Below are 18,631 nucleotides of genomic sequence, written 5' to 3' on the forward strand. Positions count from 1 at the left end.
TCACTTCATGCATATTCCTCGATCTGTCACCTTCATCGTCTGGCTGTCAGCGTTTCTTTCTTCCGTCGAGAGACGACGGGATTTCACATCGCCCAGCTTGGTGCAGTGCGGATCGACCTGTTACAAATCTGTAGTAGGCCTATTCGTCGTCCTCGACCTGCGCTAGACCCCACCGAAACAGATAGTAGGGAGCGGGCGAAACCTGTGGAAGGCATGCAGGGTACGAAGTCCAAGAGAACGGGCATTTCATGGCGAAAGCATTGAGAGAACATGTGTACGGGGGGGTGGTCGGTCAAGAAAGAGAGAGAGAGAGAGAGAGAGGGAGAAGAGAGAGGCAGACCCGCTCGGGAAGCAAAAGATCTCTCGGTCAGGCGGTAGTCCCCCTCATTTCCCGGGAATTCTGTGGCCCACCACTGATGACGTCATCAGGTTTCTCCTGCGGGCATTGTTTGTTTGGGACCCACTTCTCAAGACCCAATTATTGTTTGCCACGTCATCATGCACTATTGGCGTGGAAGCGTGGGTCGTCCATTTGTGGTCCTTGGCAGCCGCGCTTTTCAGGCGGAGGAAAGTGACCGGGAAAATGACGCGCTTTTTGCCACTGTGTTGTCCGTGTCTATTGACTGCGGACCCGACTCATGTACGATCCAATCACGAAGAAGGTAACGTGACGGGTACCGCAACAGGGTGACGTTCCCTTCCGTGTTGCAGTCATCTGGCTTCCATCAGGCGCAGTGACGGCGTTAGTCCCGACGGCGAGAGTCAGCGAGGCATCGGGACTTGCACTTAGAGGCGAGCGCAAGCGGAGAAGGGAAGCCGGGAGCCGTCTCCGTCGCAAATCCCGCTGTCGATGCTTCCGATCGCCGTTTCCTGACGGTGTGCAACTCCGCTGGGCGGGAACACTTCCACCCCCTCGCACCCCACAGGCGGCGTATTGCGTCCGTCTCCTTTCCCTCTCTTCTCGGTGTATGTTACCCCTTCAGTGGCATTCGGCTACAGTAGCAGAGGCGCTGCCGCCACTAAGCGTAAACCTTTTCGCTAATGAAGTGGTGATGGGAAGAAGAGAGGAAACAGCTGCTCTTCTTTGTATCATGCTTTATTCACGCATGTGTAGCCGCTGCTGCTGATGTCTTCTCGGGTGGGTGTTTTGATGATGTCGTGAAGTAGGTTTCAGCAAGGCGCAGTTGTCACGCTTCCTCGCTGGCCTTTGCCGCTTCGGTGAATCGATGTGGTGTGTCTGCTTGCTTGGAATCCTCAAACCCACCGCCTCCTTCTCTTTGTTTCTTTCTTATACCCATATGTCTCTCTCTTTCTCTTTCCAATCCTTGCCATCCTGTGATCTCGCTTTGTACTTGCCTTGGATTCGTAGCAGAGGCATGGACATGGCTGCTGGCCTGCGTCTCGGCTTCCAACGCCCGCAAATTATTGGCCTCTAAAAGCCAACCTTCCCCTTGCTACCCTCCCCGGGCCCTTCTCTCCTCCTGCCCGCTCTCCCTGTCTCTTTCCACTGTGGTTCCACCGCCAACTCATGTCAGCTGCGGGCGCGCCATGAACGGCCTTCGCCAGGAGGCCCACGTCGCCCAGCAGAGCCGCCGGGACAAGCTCCGGATCCCGTCCCACCTCCTGCAGCTCCGCGACGCGTGTGATCCGCCCATGTTCTCCAGTTCGGCAGCTGGCGCCGCCCCCACGGACTTTGCGGCAGGCAGCCAAGTCCCCCTCATCGTTCCTTCGTCGTCGGCGATCTTAGGCGAGACCGCCGCTGCCCTCCGTGGTCAGCCAGGTTGCGACTGGGCCGTGCATCCTTCCTTGTTTCCGGACAATCATTCTTGCCACCAACAGCCGAAGCCCGGCTTCGTCGGGTATCACGACGGATCGATGGACTTGCACTATGTCTCGCTGCCATCGCCGCTTCCGAGCCAAGGGCGAGACTTCGTCTCGGCGGTCGCACAGCAGCCGTGTCCGTGGGCCATCGATAGCGGCGGGAACGAACTGCTGTTCTTGCCGGGCTATGCCGCGGATCCGGCCAACGCCATGCTGATGGCCAGGCAGCCGCCTCCGCAGTGGAGCGGTGATCTCATGAGCGCCAAGTACGAAGACGCATCCGCCGTCGGAGGAAGCGATCTGAGGGTGGCGAGAAGCCTGTCCTTGACCCTCGCGTCGAGCCCAGTGCCGGAGCTGGGCGCGGCGCAGCTGGAGGCCGGGCCGTCCTGCCCGTACCCCAAGTTCCTGATCAGCGACAGGGTCTACGACAGTGGCGGATCACTACAAGACGTCGTGACCTCGCCTGGTGGCGCCGCTGCCCGCCATCCGTTCGCCGGCTACGCCGCCATCCTCAAGAACTCCAGGTTCTTGAGGCCGACGCAGCAGCTGCTGGACGAGTTCTGCTGTGCGGTCGCGGGCTCGAAGCTCCTGAAGCGGTGCTTCGCCGAGGAGACGAGCCGCGGAGCTTCCAGAAGTGGTGCGGTCGGGGAGAAGGAGAGCAGCTCGAGGGTAGGCAACTCCGGTGCATCGACGTCTACGTTGTATAGCTCAGTGGAGGCCGGCGGTGAACGCGGCGCCGGCTCTAGTAGCGGGGTTCCCAAGGTTCATCGGTCGGAATTCCAGCAGAAGAAGGCAAAACTCCTGCACATGCAAGAAGAGGTTGGTCGACACTTCACCCAAAGTAAATCCATCTCTTATGCTTTGGACATCATCTGCTGCATCTTGTTCATGTTCTATTAGCAAGTTGAATCGCCTCATCACTGCATCAAGAATTCACCGGAACTGATGCCTGACTATGATCATGTGACTATGAGAATTATGAAGCTATAAGCTTATTCCTCGAGAGATAAATGACTGAGAAATACTTTTGACTTTGCTTTGTTCACAAGCAAATAGAAAAGGAAAAGAATAACCTTTTTCGGATGATGAAATGTTGACTGCAGGCTAACTAATTAGTGGTGGGTTTATGGGGATGCAATCCTACTGTCAGAATAAGGCGTTGACTAACATGCAAAACACCAAGACTATATGTCAACTCTATGTCGCCTTTGGTTCTAAATCAAGGTCTAATGTGAATTTTAGTTGTCTGATAATGTATCGACAAGAAGATTCTTAGGCAAGTAATATGTAAGTATCGAGACGACTAGTATTCTGTAAATATATTACTTTGTGTCAACTCTATGTCGTCTTTGGTTCTAAATCAAGCTCTAATGTATGAATTTTAATTGTCTGATAATGCATCGACAAGAAGATTCTTAGGCAAGTAAAAGTTGTTTTCCTCTTGATCAGTGTTTGACGGACAGTCTAAGATGGTACGAAACGGGTGGCACACATCTAGACGACTAGTAATCTGTAAATAGATTACTTTGTGTCAACTCTATGTTGCCTTTGGTTCTAAATCAAGGTCTAATGTATGAATTTTAATTGTCCGATAATGTATCAACAAGAAGATTCTTAGGCAAGTAAAAGTTGTTTTCCTCTTGATCAATGTTTGACGGACTGCGTAAAATGGTACGAAACGGGTGGAGATGTAAATAGATTACTTTGTGTCAACTCTATGTCGCCTTTGGTTCTAAATCAAGGTCTAATGTATGAATTTTAATTGTCTGATAATGTATCAGCAAGAAGATTCTTAGGCAAGTAAAAGTTGTTTTCCTCTTGATCAGTGTTTGACGGACAGCCTGAAATGGTACGAAACGGGTGGTACGCATCTACACGACTAGTAATCTGTAAATAGATTATGGATTTTTGTTTTAGATGATTAATATTTCTTGAGTTTCCCTAAAATTAGAAGGTGAGTCTTGATACGGCATCAAAATTGCCTCTTTGTTACCTACATGACTAAGGTTCAAGAAGCTGAAACAATCTTGCATTTGGTGGGAATCCTGTGCATTAGGCTACCTTACATTGACCTAATTTTCTTCTACTAAGTGCTGTACACATCTTCTTTCTTGTGCACTTCTGTTTGCCATTATTTGTTGATGGAATGGAATTAGCTCACGAATAAAGAAAAGATTTGAAGAGTAGAAAATACCTGAAACATATGGTTTAAGCATATCGTAGATGGATTAGACCCCACGAGTATGTGGAACAAGATGAGTAGTGAGCATCGTGGAGCAAAAGTTGGATTGAGTTGATGATGATTCATTTTCGGTTTGGTCCCTATAGTCATGAGTCACTGCTCAGCAAATGTGCTGAGAATTATGAAGTATGTATTACTGAATGGTAGCTTTTGTCGGTGTTACACTGTAGTTTGTGTGCCGTCACTCCATTACGAAGGAGCATTCGATCTCTAGAAATGGTGTGTTCTCTAAAAGTACTGCAAATGGTCAAGAGGAGATTATGGTTTAAGCTCAGTGATTATTATGTTTTAAGTTTGTTGGTTTCTAATATTATCATGATATTGAGTGTGATACAATGAGTTTTATCGGTGAATTCTTTCGATATATTCTGTTCCCTATGTTCCGTCAATGAGCTTCGTTCTTTGCTAGTCTGAGGTGTCCTCTGCATTCTCATGTCGTACTAAGTGTTAATTCCTGGACTGTGAAGATTTGCAGAAGATATAAGCAATACCACCAGCAAATGCAGATGGTGGTCTCCTCCTTCGAATCTGTTGCTGGCCTCAATTCTGCCACACCCTGCACTTCGCTAGCCCTGAAAGCCATCTCAAAACACTTCAGGAGTCTAAAGAATGCCATATCAGAGCAGATACAAAACATAAGCAAAGTTCTCGGCGAGGAACTCTTGTCATCACCCAGTTTTAGTAGAGGGGAAGCTACGACAACCCCACGGTCGAAGTACCTTGATCAAAGTCTTCAGAAACAAAAGGTGGGCGAAAGCACCCTAAGCTTCACGGGCTACAACCAGCCTGTTTGGAAGCCACAGAGGGGCCTTCCAGAGCGTGCCGTATCTGTTCTCCGGGCCTGGTTGTTCGAGCATTTTCTTCATCCGTAAGTTGTGATCTAGAGGTCATCATATTTGCTTTTTCTTGCCTGCAAACTCATTGCATGTATGTTTGTTGTTTCCAGGTACCCGACCGATACAGATAAGCACATGTTAGCAACTCAGACTGGCCTGTCGAGGAATCAGGTATTGATGCATATCTAAGGTCTTAACCGTGGAACATGCTTGTGTCTTGCTTTACCTAAAGCGGTAAACATAACAAGGATCACAGAAAATTTCCACTCAGTCATTCCCTATCAACTCAACATTCCTAAAGGAATTCTCCACTTCTCTGGTTGATCTATTTGCTCAACCAGCCTCTTTATATAAGTGATGAAATGGCTAGTAAATAGTGTTAACCTCACAAGAACAATAGTGCAGGCAAACGTTGGGTGAACTCATACTAGACCTTGTGATTAGAAGTGACATACTTGTAAGGATATGCTTTGGGAGAGCTTTTCCAATGTGATCACATGCATCATTCCTTAATAGATAGACATTTCATGCTTGCGCATGAAACCTGCCTTTCGTTTTCAGTACTTTGGCCAATGCGAAGCTGGCTGATGAATGTTTTCTCGTTGCTTAATCGCAATCGTGAGAGTTTGATAGATTTTCTATAAGATTTCGGTGTTTTTATTTGATGATTTTGTTAATGCAGGTTTCCAACTGGTTCATCAACGCCAGGGTGAGGCTATGGAAACCCATGATAGAAGAGATCCACATGCTGGAGACCACAGGAACCAGTGGAATGGATTTCACTTCAGCTAATGCAAAGCACATGATGCCCGGCACAGACGACGGAGCACGCCCTTCCATGGAGCCTGTGTTCGCCGCCGACGAGCGCTCCCAGGAGCCGTGGCAAGGCGACAAGAGATCGAGGGTTGAAGAGAGCGAGATGCTGATGAGCTTCGCGAGCTACCAACACGCCATGGACATCGGCGGGATTGACGCGGTGTCCTTGACGCTGGGCCTTCGGCACGAGGGCGGCCAACAGAATCCGCATCAGATGTTCCATGATTTTGTGGGCTGATCGCCGTTTCTTTGCGCCGAATTCGGTGGGCTGATCGGCACGAGATCGTCGGCTGATCGCCGCATCAGAATCCGCACGGAGGGCGGCCGCGCAGTTCTCGTCGAATTCGGTGGTCGAAGTGATCTGCATCGCTTCTTCGTAGGTCGTCTTCTGCTATACGAGTGTTTGTGGTGTTGTGATGATATCTGAACTGCTCAATCTAACAGTGTCGTTTCTGCACGCGTGCGTTCTTTCTGACATCAGCCCATGGGCCCCTTTTCATTGATCCAATCGGAAGGTTGGTATGCAAGGCGAGCACAAATGAAAGTGATGACGGGCTGGGTCGAGCAAAGCAGATCACCGACCATGCAATTTTCACGGGGTGACGTGGTTTCTCCATCGCCTGTGAGAGGTGATGACATCACCCGAGACGAACGTCAGGGTTGACTCGGTCCAACCTAAAACGATTACACCCCACGCGACCTCAGCCGAGCGCGCACGTGCCGTGCGGCGCCATCTTACCCTCTTCCGAACGGAACCCAATCCGCGACATCCGTCGCCCGCGATCGACCCCCGTGGCGGCATCCGTCGTTGAAGGGAAGGCCGTAAGGGCGAGAGACAAAACCGAAGCGACGGGGAAAAGAAGCTCGAGGCGAAAAGGAAACCCCCCTGTCCTATCGATCGATCCCTCCCTCCCTTCACGATTCTTCGCCGCTTGGAGTTGTTTGATCCATCCGGTCTCGAGACGGACTCCGTGAACTCCGTCCGATTCCGGACTCCTCTGGGTACTTCTTCCTTGCTTCTTGTCTTTTTCCCTTGGAATTTGCACAAATTGGTGGTTCTTGGATCTTGTCTTGGAGTCTTTAGGTTGTGTCGTATCGGCTAACCGGTTCCTCGATGCGATTCGAGGATGAATTTACCGGGTTTTGGGGTTTCTTTGGTTTCGCTAAGGGTGTTTCCAGTGTCGTTGTTTTTCTTGGATGTTAATTTGGTATCAAGATTGTTGCTTTTGCTTAGGTTTCGGATGCGGCTTTGCTTTTTTGTCCTATTCATAGTGCCAGATACCGTCTTCTGACTAGCCAGCGCTTGATGGTAGAGTTTATTGTGGTGTCTTAATGTCCTGCTTGTGACAATTACTCCCTCTAAACGAACCATGAGTGATTACTTGTTTTGCTAGTTCTTGTATTGGCAATTTACTTTCATTGGGAGGAATTGTGGGGCAAGAAAGATACTATCGGAAGGTGTGAAACTATGTTAACTGCTACGAACAAGATTATGAATTGTCTAGATTTGGTAGAGAAGCGCATAACACGAAAGTGGAAACCCTTCATGGTAGGATCATGGACCCTCCTGATCTATCAGTAGAAAACATCTATTTCTTTGCAGGACATAAAATTTGATTTCGTCTTTAGCGTTTTTAATAGCACTGTCTTTCTTTGATTTAAGACTCCGCAACCTTGTTTTTCATGTGGCCCTAATAGATGACAAAAGATACTCCTGTAATGATTACATGTACCCCCTCTTTAAGAATGGCAATTGCATCTTCTGGTTGTTCTTCGATATCTTACTGTACTTCCTGAATTCTTAGTAAAAAAAAATTATGTGGAAGCTGCATAATGCCATCACTGAGAGGGTATCGAAGGGGGTGGAAAGATACTACCCAAATGTGTGAAACTTTGCTGGTTGCTATGAACAGGGTGATAGATTTAGTAGAGGGAGACCAGACACCAAACTTGATAATTTTTATTTCTTTTGCTCAGTTTTTTCCTTTTTCTTTGTTCATGTGCATGCCTTGGTTCATGTGGTCATAGTACATTACAAAAGGTAATTGTGTGATTCTATTTATACACATGTTATTTGTTTAGTATAACCATTTCTGTTTTATATGATTATGATAATGTTCTTATGTGTCTCATATAATTGATGATGTGCCAGGTTGCTCTCTGCTACTGCTCTTGTAACATTTTGGCTATTCTCTTGTGGTTTGATAACCTCATCTTTTCTGTCATAACATCTCTGGCTTGTTATTATTTCTCATTCAGATAATCACATTGTGGTATGGGCTGGTCGCCTCTTCTTGATTTCATTTTTGTTGAAAGATGTTCAGTAGGCACGTTCTTAGCCGGTTTGAATGGCCATGGCGAAGCAAAAGTCCTCTAACGACCCAGTTGCTCGATGATAGGCCGACTGATGTAGAATTGTCTGTTTACTCTAAGTTGCCAGGTCCTGATCCTGACAGCCCATCTGGCCTTCTTAATGGTGAAGAATTGAACACAGAACCAATTGTTGATTTAGATCTCTTCTTTGGATCTCTCTACAATTATTATTGCGAGAAAGGGTTACGGTGCATCACTCTAAAGTGGATAGTTGAGATCCTTTCTGTAATCTTTGTTGAATGTTTTATTTGGTTTTTCTTATTGGTTGTTGATTGGCCTGCTCTCCGCAACGCAAGATGTGGGATGGATGCACTTGAGTCTGGAAATAAGCCTTGTGATCTCGCAAAGGAGGCCATCAATAAACACCCACTTGTACCTTTTACTTTTACCAAAGGTGTCATTGTTGGGTCCATGATTATATTGGCAATCTATGGAGTATTCAACTTTTTGAAGTTCATTGTGCAATTCAAAAGTACACTAAAAGTTCGTGACTTCTATTATAACAGGTCAAGTTTCAGATCCTTTATATGCTTAAATTTCACATTGTACAATAGCTGAATAAATCAAGATAAATTTCTTCTTTTTTTCTCCAGTCTCAATGTCACAGATCGTGATATTCAAACAACTTCATGGCCCGTTATGTTAGAAAAAGTCATAAAATTACAGCGGTCACAGCAACTGTGTGTGATCAGAAATCTTACTGCACATGACATAGTGATGCGAATGATGCGGAAGGAGAACTACTTAATTGGAATGCTCAACAAACGTGTTCTTGCTTTTCCAATTCATTGTTGGATCCCTGGAGCTGGTCCTGTTTTGATTAAAAATGGGAGGAAATATCATATGATACTACCAAAGACTCTTGAATGGACATTAAATTGGTGCATATTTCAAAGTATGTTTGACAGGTAATTTTGTTCGTCATCCTGTCACTTGTAGTCTTGCTATATACATCATAATTGGTGATGAGCAATTAAAAGTTTCAGGTTAAATCTACTAGGTTGTAGCATATGGTATTATAGTTTCAGGAGATACTTTACAGGGAGTTTTGCTGCAATATTAGAAAAGTAGTAATCGATCCTGGAGTTCATAGAGCAAGCACTTTACTTCAATAATTTCTTTCCTTTTTTTAAATTTCAGAAACATAATGGTGAAGTAGGGTTTGATACTCTTAGTCATTAATTTGAGTTTACTGTGTATTTTACTTGCAGAATTTACTTTTCACATTACTTTAATATTCTTGTAGTTCTATTATGTCTTTGAATTTTCTATTAAATATGTGAATATGCATCATATTCTTACTTAGATTTTCTGACATTTGTAATTGCTTAGAAGAGAGAACAAAAGAAATCCCTGATAATATCTATGTGCTGACAATGGAATCATTTTTCTGTAGTAAATTTTGTATTCGGAGAGAATTCCTAGAGAACCCTTCATTATTGAGAAAGAGGCTAAAGATTGTTGGGATTGGGATGTTTCTCATTTCACCATGTCTAGTAATCTTCATGCTAGTATACCTGTTCCTAAGGCATGCTGAACAGTTCTATCATCATCCAAGCACAGCATCATCTCGGAGGTGGTCAAATTTATCGAAGTGGATATTCAGGGAATTCAATGAGGTACTTGCCCTAAACGATTCTTATTGACGGTTCATATGTATAGATTTGGACTATCTGGAAATCCTTATTCTCAATTGTCTTGTTGGATAACTGATGTTTTTTGTACATCATATTAAGGTTTAAGGTGTTCCTTGCCCTAGCCATGCTTGTCATTGGTTAACATAATATGTACCATTCCAAGCATGCTATAATGGGCCAAAGCATGCTAAAAAGTTCAAGTAGGCTCCGTAATCATGAATTGCTACATTTTTGTTATATGATATAGTGCATTGCACATAGGCATGGACTATGTATGCATGTAATCTACTGGCATAGATCATATTGCACATACATACAGTTCCACACTTATATATGTTCATCTTGATAAATGTTGGAGAATAGGATTTTAATATAAATACCTTCTTTTCAGTGTCATTTAGTTCTTTTGGTTGCACAAACAGAGTCATAAAATCATGCTGTAGCTTTTCTTGTAAAATTTTAACTTTAAATTTCTAGTAGAGTGGTAAATAGTTGTGACACAAAAGCAAACTCTCTGCTTGCGAAGAGTAGACTGTGTATATTAACCCTCCCCAGATTCCACATTTGAGCAAGCCTCATCATGTACCGAGCCAATCTTCTAGTTGTGTATACCCCAAGAGCTTGAACATCTTGTTTAGCTCCTGCCTTCCAGAATTGTTGTTGTTGCTATTGTGTAATATCTTTCTTCTTTTACCACAAAAAAGATTAATTATTTTATTTTAAAACTTTTGCTGCTACTTTGGTATTAACACTTCAGAACCCATTCTTTTTATGGCATTGACCTTTGAATATTTTCACTTTATTTTGGTGTTCAAGTTTGCTCTCATATGTTTTTAGTACATTCCAATTGGTGACTAGCATGATATGTGCTGGTGGCATGGCATGGCATGGCGTAACATGTCATGCAATGGAACAGTGAACTAAAAAGATAAGGAAACAAGAACAGATATCCATGACAAAACCAATGCAAGAGGTGGCACAGAAGCTTTTTTGTTGATTCCTATAGGTCAAGTAAACCAAAGGTTAGCCAGTGAGGAACTTCATAGTGTCACTTTGGCCTGAAACCAAGCCTGTTCTTAAGAAACAAATCCAAATTTGCCTATGAGGGTGATCGTATAGAATGGTATGGATATCAGTGTTTATTGTCATCGAAACTTATCCCTCAGATCATATGCTGGATAAATTGTGAGACTTAAAACCTTGGTTGTCCTTTTGCCATGTTTTATAGTGATTTTTTTTTGTTTATACTTTATTGTGCCTGTGTGGGCATGCTTCATAAATTCAAGGGTATTCTCTAGGAATAACTTACCAGAAGCATGCTTAATATATAATACTTTATTAGAAGCATGCTTAAAATTGCTGATGTGTCTTTAATAACTAAGACTCTGAAATTGTAGGATCCATGCTAAATTATATGCTAGGTTATGTCATAGTTAAACATACTTGTAATCTTAAGTTTGCATATGTTCCTTTATTATTTTAAGATTCTGACAATTAGACATGCTTGTTTGATGCATTTTACATTATGCTGGTTAAAGTATGTCATGTTTAAGCTTGTGATTTTTTTATAAGATAGGTTAATTCTTCCTCTAACATTCTTATTTACTGTTGGCACATCCTACACAACTCAGGTTGAACACTTGTTCAGATATCGCATGAGCAATAGCATAGTACACGCTTCAAATTATCTTAAGCAGTTTCCTGCACCTCTTGTGACCATAGTTGCGAAATTTATATCTTTTGTGTCCGGTGGTTTTGCTGCTATTTTGATCATTATTGCCTTTATGGATGAATCTCTGTTGGAGGGCCATGTAAGTGTGTGAATAAATTTTTTTTGTACATACACTATTCTGTTTTCACACAGGACATCATGGCAGTTTCGTTTGTAATTTCAACTGAATCTGCAGGTTTTTGGTCGCAATTTGTTCTGGTATGCTGCCATTTTTGGATCTGTAACTGCTATAAGTCGAGCTGCTGTAGCTGATGAGCTTCAGGTCCTTGATCATGAAGGAGCCATGTCTCTTGTTGTGGATCATACGCATTATATGCCAAAGAAATGGCGCGGTAAAGAAAACAGTGACTTCGTTCGCTCAGAATTTGAGACCCTGTTCCAGGTAAGATTTTATTTACTACATACTATTATTACCTGTTAATGATGCTAAACTGTGCATTGTGTACCTTCTGCTTGGATGTTGGCTATATATCTTTTGCAGTTATTATGTTGCACTATCAAGGTATGTGCTTCTGTTTTATGAATGGTATCTCATTTGCAATAGTTTCCCATCAGAATCTTGTAGTTGTCTGCCTGGTGATTCATGGCTCAATTGTTTGATTAAGGCTCATTTGTCTTGCTTTGATGGATATTTTAGAGGGCCAACTACCTTGCAATTAAATGTTGATGGATCTAATTTATGGAAGTGGACAAGTATTGATATCTCCCATCTGGTTGTCCTAATGTTTTGAAATATATAAGTGGAGATTGATGGAGGACCACTTTAGTGAATATCTCATTTGTATGAATTTTATTAGTTTGAAAGGTATTTTGCAAAATGTTATAAGTTGTCAAGTGGTAACAACTTCCATAATTTCATATTACTTATCAATATTGCTCAAGAGAAAGGAAAAAAAAATTAACTAAAAGAAGACAAACTTATGTTTGATTGATGACTCTAAGGAAAAAGAAATTTATGTCTTCAATTCGATTGAAGATCTTATCTTTACAACCATCAAACAAGTATTTTCTCAACAAATATCATTTCCAAAGCAAACATGAAAATATATCTTCCTCAAAGAAGAAAAAATGAAATAATTGGTATGTTTTGATTTAGGGATATATTTTTTTTATTGGATTTCTTTTTTCTACTTGGGGGTTGGATTGTAGTTAAACGTCATAAAATTATTGAATGAAATGAAGTTCCTTTTCGCATATTATGTGAGCAGTGAAGTCACATTTTAATTTCCGTTGATGTAATTTTATTCTCTACATGTGATACATGCGAAGTTATAAAACAATATTACTCCTTAAGCTAGAGTAAATCTAGTAATTATCTTTTTTTAATTATTCTTCACTGTTGTTATCTTTTCGTTTATTTCTTTTTCCCTTTGTTCATTCTCAGATATAAAAAAAATATTTTCCTTACTTTTCATGAACTCGTCATACATCAGAGATGGTGCTAGCGAAAATACTTTGTCTATTTGTTAACTTCATATTAGCCTCCTTTCTTTTGAAACAAATGCAATAGCATAGTGAGATTTCAAAAACCTGTTGTGCTGAAAGATGATGACTGCATAATGGTGAAAATTTCACAATCCAGCTTGCATATGTTCAATTTGTTAATGATTGCTTCAGAAGCTATATTCTGACTTGACTAGTATCGCCTTATCTATATATTGATGAATTAGATTATCACTTGCTACCTGTCCACTAAATTTTTTGGAGCAAAATTAGTAAATAGCAAAACAAATTATTGCTTTGAAAATTTTCTGCATGTCTAGCACCGACTTATATAATATGTACTGTGCATCCGTATGTCAACTTCCTCTGCTTTTTTGTACCTTTCGTCCAGCTTACTTGCAAGCTTTGAATAGTCTTGTTCATGAGATTTGTTATTGTTGCAGTATACTGGAATGATGTTGCTGGAGGAGATGGTGTCAATTTTCCTAACTCCAATTATGTTAATATTTGTTGTACCCGAGGTATCTCTCATTATTTCAAATTGGAAAGTATGGCATGACAATATGCACTTTGTAACACTACATTTTGTGGCTTTATAGCGTGTTGACGATATCCTACGCTTTATCTCGGACTACACAGTGTATGTTGATGGCGTTGGTCACATCTGCAGGTTATTCATTCGCTTTCTGATTCTACTCTTTCTCTCCCTCTCTTCATTCACATTTTTCCTTCGTCGTTGCTGTGCAGTTTCAGTGCTTTTGACTTCAAAAGCCATGGGAATGGGCAGTATGGTTCTCCCTATGATGCAGCAAGAGAGAGGAGGAGTTCCCAAGGGAAAATGGAGAAGTCTTTCTTCAGGTACTGCTTTATTGGAAGTGTTGAGTCACTTAAGCAGAGATGATATTTCGCATTCTTTTTCGCTAAAGCATCAGGGAATGATAGATTAGCATAAACTTATCTACTGTTTGTGGTTGGGTCTCTTATTAGACTTTCCTGAAGCAAATTTTTATTTCAATGTGGCATGGGACTGAAGCACATGCTTTGTTGTCAATGTGTTCCTCATGAATATATTTGCAAATTTTTCTACAACTCAGCATCATAGTTATGTCCAGTATGTAGTTAATAAAAAGGCACAGAGTTATTTTGAATTCTACTGTGCTTGTTTGACCATTCCTGAGGTTGGAATAACTATCTAATTTTTATTTTAATATTTCCGTATGTCCTGTTTGATGTAGAATACCCTGATTTGTTTAATGTGGATAATGCTTCAGAACTACCAAATCAAGTAATACATTCACCAGAGATTAATAATCCGGAGTGCTCTGGAGCTGGTTTTTATATAGTTTATTACCATCTTCTCTCTTTATTAATATACATATGCTGCTTATTAATTCCAAGAAGCATACCGGTCGAGGTAAATACATTCCTGTCTTCTCTCGCTTTCATAAGGTCAACATGATTATTGGGATTCCATCTTTGATCTTATTTCATGTCAATTGGTTTCTTAACTTTCAGGCTGTTTGCATCTTATGCAGCTTCCAATGCACATACCCGACCTGGGAACCCAGTGATGATGGTCGACAGTTCCTTTCCACTCTTCAAAATTTCAAGGAGAAGCAGATCCACCAAGGCCGTCTGCAGGATAATTCACACACATGGACATGGCAAACAATCCGAGGTTTGAGAGTCCGGCATGAAATCATCCACAGATTCCCTTCAGGCAATGTGTTTTCTGGTAATGGAGGCTTTCCAAGGTATGACCACCACCCGGGGTCTGTCTGGCTAACAAATCATGAACAAAGAAATCACCCATATATTCTGGATTGGTATTACACTTCCAAGCCTCTTGAGGATCCGGAAAATCCAGAAGATTCACCTTTGTCAGAAAAAGAAATGGCTTTTGAGTCGATCCAAGATTTTCATGCGACACAGAGCAACCTGCAAACTGAGGTCAAGAACACGGATCAGAGCTGGGATCTTCCCTTCTCTGACCGTCTTCAGAGTCACATTGAAGCCTCCACTTCTGGCTCCTTGTTCAAGAATTCTGCACCTCAAGATCTAGACCGTCACATCATGCATCATCGGTGGTGGGACCGTACAGCTCTTACTGCTTCTGCGGCTCAGGCCAGTTTTCTTGAACCCCCCAGCTTTGGGCACCATGATTATAGTCATCACAGTGATGATGTGCATGGTGGCGGTAGCGAATATCTGGGTAACCTTCAAAGATTATCCGAGACGAGTGACGTGGGTGAAGCTGACGATGAAGTGCTAGACCTCCCATTTGTAGATAGTTATGTTGGAACGTTGAAGAACCTGACAGTAAGAATACCACGAATGAGCGACGATCGGATTCATTGATATACACCCACCATTACAGACACAGATGTCAGGGTTTATAATATTTGCAATGCGTAACGGTGATGAAATTTGTGTTCAGATTCGAAGGGGCAGTATTCTTTTGTACATATATTTAGCAAAACATTTTTCCGAATGCCCCTCTTAATGATGCAAATAATAATGCCCTGTGATTCCCTCCTTGTTGGATGGCAAGGATAGGCAGGTCGAGAAGCACTAACCCTAACCCGAGGCATAACCGTGCCCCGTGTTTCTACACCAGATTACTCGGAATTGATGATTGATGTGCACCGACATTGAATTATGCTTTTGTTCTTGCAATCACGTTCCTGGTTTCTGAATGACGTGTGTGTAACTGATCACATTGATCTGAAGAAGCTCATTGCAAATGGTTTCATATCCTGTACTTTGGTTCTTGATCCTGCAGCTTCCAAGTTATGTGTGTATGTGTGTGTGTGTTCTTCTTCTCTCTATCCTTGGGTTCCGTTTGATCCGTAAGGGGAAAGGAGTCAAGACAACGTCGAACCTTTTTTCCGTGAAGGAGGAGTTTTGTGTCTTTTACTACAAGAAAACGAAACCTTAGAGAGAGAGAGAGAGATTTTGTGCCTGGTTGCAAAAACTAGGATTGTACTGTTGAAGTAAGTATGAGATGTGATCAGAAAAAAAATACATCGAGTTTATCCAATAGCTGCCATGTCAGAGCATATATGTATGTATACCAAAGCCTGCAACTTGTAGTGGTGCAAACTCCAACCGATACTCTATTCATTTGGACGAGATTCCACATCAATCATTTGAATAACATTTTACATCCGTCCCTTTGATGATTGAGTTAGCTTTAACTCTTTTTAGAACCCATTGTTTGACCGATACACCGAAGCTTAAGATGTTTGAATTCAGACTCAAAAGCAGGTCAAACATTGTTTTCCGATACACATCACCACCTGAAAGCCAGAAGAAACGAAATAAAGAAAGGTGCAACAGATCAGATGTTTTCCACTAGCTAAAGCCAATTTGGTTTAGCCTATGAAGAAGCATCATCTTTTCTCCGATCACCATCGCAGTTGGGGGTGATGGAAAGGTCGACAGCCGAAAGGAAGAAGGAACAAGCTTGAGTGTGTCGGAAAGCTCCCCCAGTCATCAAAGTTGCGATCCAAATACCGGCTTCTATCTCGAAAACAAAGAAGAGGCATACACATATTAGGGAAGAGATAGATCGATAAGAGAGAGAGAGAGAGAGAGAGCGTTATGCTTGTGTCAATAAGATTTCCCTCTCCCTTTGTCCATGCAATTGATTTCTGGTAAGAAAACAAGGCATCGACCTACTTGGTTAATGTTCTTACGGAACTCACATACTTGGAAGTCTTCGGTTGCACAGTGTTTCATCGAATGAGCCGAATCACACTTGTTATTTACTGTGTAAGAGAAAGGATCACTGCAGGATCAACAAACTGTTCATCTGCCTTTTCAGCACTGTCTCCTGGAGATCAGAACTCGTCGTTTGGATCTTGCAGCCACTGGTGCAAGCATTCAGTGGGAACAAGTGCATACAATTATGAGCACCTTTTCCGAATGCCAACCATATAAAAACCTAATCATCATGATTTCGAGGCAGGGTTTTTGGATCCCGAGGGTCTCCTAGATTTCCTAATCTAACAACCGTGACTCCCCATTGCGAAGACAGTAAGCTCGAACGAGCTCAGCTCTCTTATTCCTATGTAGGTACAGTACATTGACGAGCCCCATCACAGGAGCAAGACCAGCTTCTTCCATGGACTTGTGGGAGTTGCAAGAATCAAAACCTTTCGACTCCCTCCACCGCCTCGCCGTCTCACGCGCAATTGAGACGGCCAAATGCCACCGAGTGAAGGTCCTCCATGTCATGGTGATGCGCCGATCTCCATGTGTATGCTTCGAGATCGAGGGAGGCCATGGCGCAGGATGAGTTGTCATCGACGAGCTCGAGTTGGGAAGATTGGAAGGAGTTGGAGTCCACAAGCTCGTTGTCTTGGCATAGCATGGCTTCAGGATTCACGGGGGCGTCTGCAGCTAAAGGCTGGGGCATCAGGGGTAAGCTCTCTCCCGGTCGGTAGGGTGGGAGCTTGTTGCCGTATCTGTCTTCTTCAAGCCTGGGAATCGAAGAGTAGCCGCTGACAAAACCTTGTGTGGTTTGAGCCTTCAAGGAGGCCAGTTGGGCTTCCAGGGTCACCACCTACATAGCAACGGAAGCTCTTCCATTAAGACCGAGGATGTGATCTGAGCACGTCGGCAATGTGACTTGCGAGCAGCAGACGCTCACCTGTTGTTGCAGCGCGAAGATGTGAGCAACGCAACCGTAGATGGGGTCTTGGAGCCGAGCCTGCGCCTCGTAGGAGATGGTGAGGGCCGCCTCGGAGCGGTCGGCGACCGGGAGGTGCATGAGGAGCTTGGAGGCGTTGCTGGCCCCGAACACCTTGTGGACAGCCGCGAAGTGGGCCGCCGCCTGCTCGTGGCTGAAGTAGGGGGCGAAGACGCACCCCCGCACGCACTTCCTCCTCAGGAACTTGCATGCGCCACAAGGAGATCCAAGCCCCGCCATCTCGGATTCCGGTTCTGCTGATCTCTTCCTCTCTATCCCTCGATCTCAGGCTACCTGATGATTCACCTCCCCCTTATAAGCACCAGTGCAACCAATACTTTATTTGCGCCGGTCTCCTTAATGGCCTGCACCACCCATTGTTTATCGTGCCTGGGCCTTCATTTCACCTCGTCTCCATCTCGGAGAGCCTCAACACGACAAATGACGAGCATGTTTACCTTCCGTATGAATCCACCATTAACCTGCAACATCGTCTCCCTCTCTCCCTCCCTCGGTAAAAATCAATCAAGCAAAACCCAACGTTTCAAAGACTCTAGTGTCTTGTGTTCGATCGCTCGGTGGAGGAACAGCAGCAGTATTTTGTGGCATTGTCTTCTCCCTGCACTTGTTGGCCACTCGAGCATGGAGGCATGGCAGCCCAACGCACAAACCACAAGCCATTTGACCAATCTCAAACGACTAAGGGTCGTGACTTGAGTCTACATCACAAACATGCATCCCTGAGCAATGTCTCAATCCTCTCAAGGGTTGATTGGCATGCAAATTCCACTGATGCTATAATACTCTATTTCCAGAGACACACACAGAGAGAGAGAGAGAGAGAGAGAAAGAGGTGACACTGTTGCAGACATTGGGATTCACCATCACGTGCCTGCAACTGAGGTGCACAAGGACGATGATGCGTATCAAATCAAAGCCCCCACATGTCCCGAGCGTGTGCCAATGGTAGACAGTGTGTTGTGGCGTCTACCGGGCTCTTAGATCGTCCCCCAACAAAGGCTACTCCATGTGGGCATC

General features: G+C 43.5%; 2 protein-coding genes across 4 annotated transcripts; one reads left to right on the top strand and one right to left on the bottom strand.

Moving 5' to 3' along the window:
- Positions 1-462: 462 nt before the first annotated feature.
- Positions 463-15,652, top strand: LOC135582135 (autophagy-related protein 9-like). 3 transcript variants are annotated; one of them, XM_065128141.1, is made up of 10 exons: positions 6,464-6,717; positions 7,868-8,594; positions 8,682-8,996; positions 9,485-9,707; positions 11,357-11,536; positions 11,633-11,839; positions 13,344-13,421; positions 13,500-13,570; positions 13,648-13,758; positions 14,436-15,652. In XM_065128141.1, exons 2-10 carry the CDS (start codon positions 8,032-8,034, stop codon positions 15,256-15,258), a joined length of 2,571 nt encoding a protein of 856 aa, XP_064984213.1. In that variant the 5' UTR covers positions 6,464-6,717; positions 7,868-8,031; the 3' UTR covers positions 15,259-15,652. The 3 variants fall into 3 exon arrangements, with proteins under 3 accessions (XP_064984214.1, XP_064984213.1, XP_064984212.1); XM_065128140.1 differs by having other exon boundaries at positions 6,465-6,717; positions 7,975-8,594; XM_065128142.1 differs by lacking the exons at positions 8,682-8,996; positions 9,485-9,707; positions 11,357-11,536; ... (3 more) ...; positions 13,648-13,758; positions 14,436-15,652 and adding exons at positions 463-2,640; positions 4,531-4,931; positions 5,010-5,070 and having other exon boundaries at positions 5,582-6,717; positions 7,868-7,991.
- A 1,023-nt stretch (positions 15,653-16,675) lies between these two features.
- LOC104000189 (LOB domain-containing protein CRL1) lies at positions 16,676-17,893 on the bottom strand. The gene is made up of 2 exons (XM_009422175.3): positions 17,555-17,893; positions 16,676-17,467 (listed from the first exon to the last, which is right to left on the bottom strand). The coding sequence occupies exons 1-2, from the start codon at positions 17,831-17,833 to the stop codon at positions 17,087-17,089; spliced, it is 660 nt and encodes a 219-aa protein (XP_009420450.2). The 5' UTR covers positions 17,834-17,893; the 3' UTR covers positions 16,676-17,086.
- Between the last annotated feature and the right edge of the window lie 738 nt (positions 17,894-18,631).

This window comes from Musa acuminata, chromosome BXJ2-10 (genome assembly GCF_036884655.1).
Source record: "Musa acuminata AAA Group cultivar baxijiao chromosome BXJ2-10, Cavendish_Baxijiao_AAA, whole genome shotgun sequence".
NCBI lineage: Eukaryota > Viridiplantae > Streptophyta > Magnoliopsida > Zingiberales > Musaceae > Musa > Musa acuminata.

What these genes read in the sequence shown, in the direction of transcription:
- LOC135582135 (XM_065128141.1), top strand. Translation starts at nt 8,032, where the DNA reads ATGTTCAGTAGGCACGTTCTTAGCCGGTTTGAATGGCCATGGCGAAGC. An exon ending in TTTCAAAGTATGTTTGACAG is followed by an intron (nt 8,997 to 9,484) that starts GTAATTTTGTTC and finishes ATTTTTCTGTAG; the next exon opens with TAAATTTTGTATTCGGAGAG. An exon ending in AATTTGAGACCCTGTTCCAG is followed by an intron (nt 11,840 to 13,343) that starts GTAAGATTTTAT and finishes TTATTGTTGCAG; the next exon opens with TATACTGGAATGATGTTGCT.
- LOC104000189 (XM_009422175.3), bottom strand. Translation starts at nt 17,833, where the DNA reads ATGGCGGGGCTTGGATCTCCTTGTGGCGCATGCAAGTTCCTGAGGAGG. An exon ending in TCTTCGCGCTGCAACAACAG is followed by an intron (nt 17,468 to 17,554) that starts GTGAGCGTCTGC and finishes GTTGCTATGTAG; the next exon opens with GTGGTGACCCTGGAAGCCCA.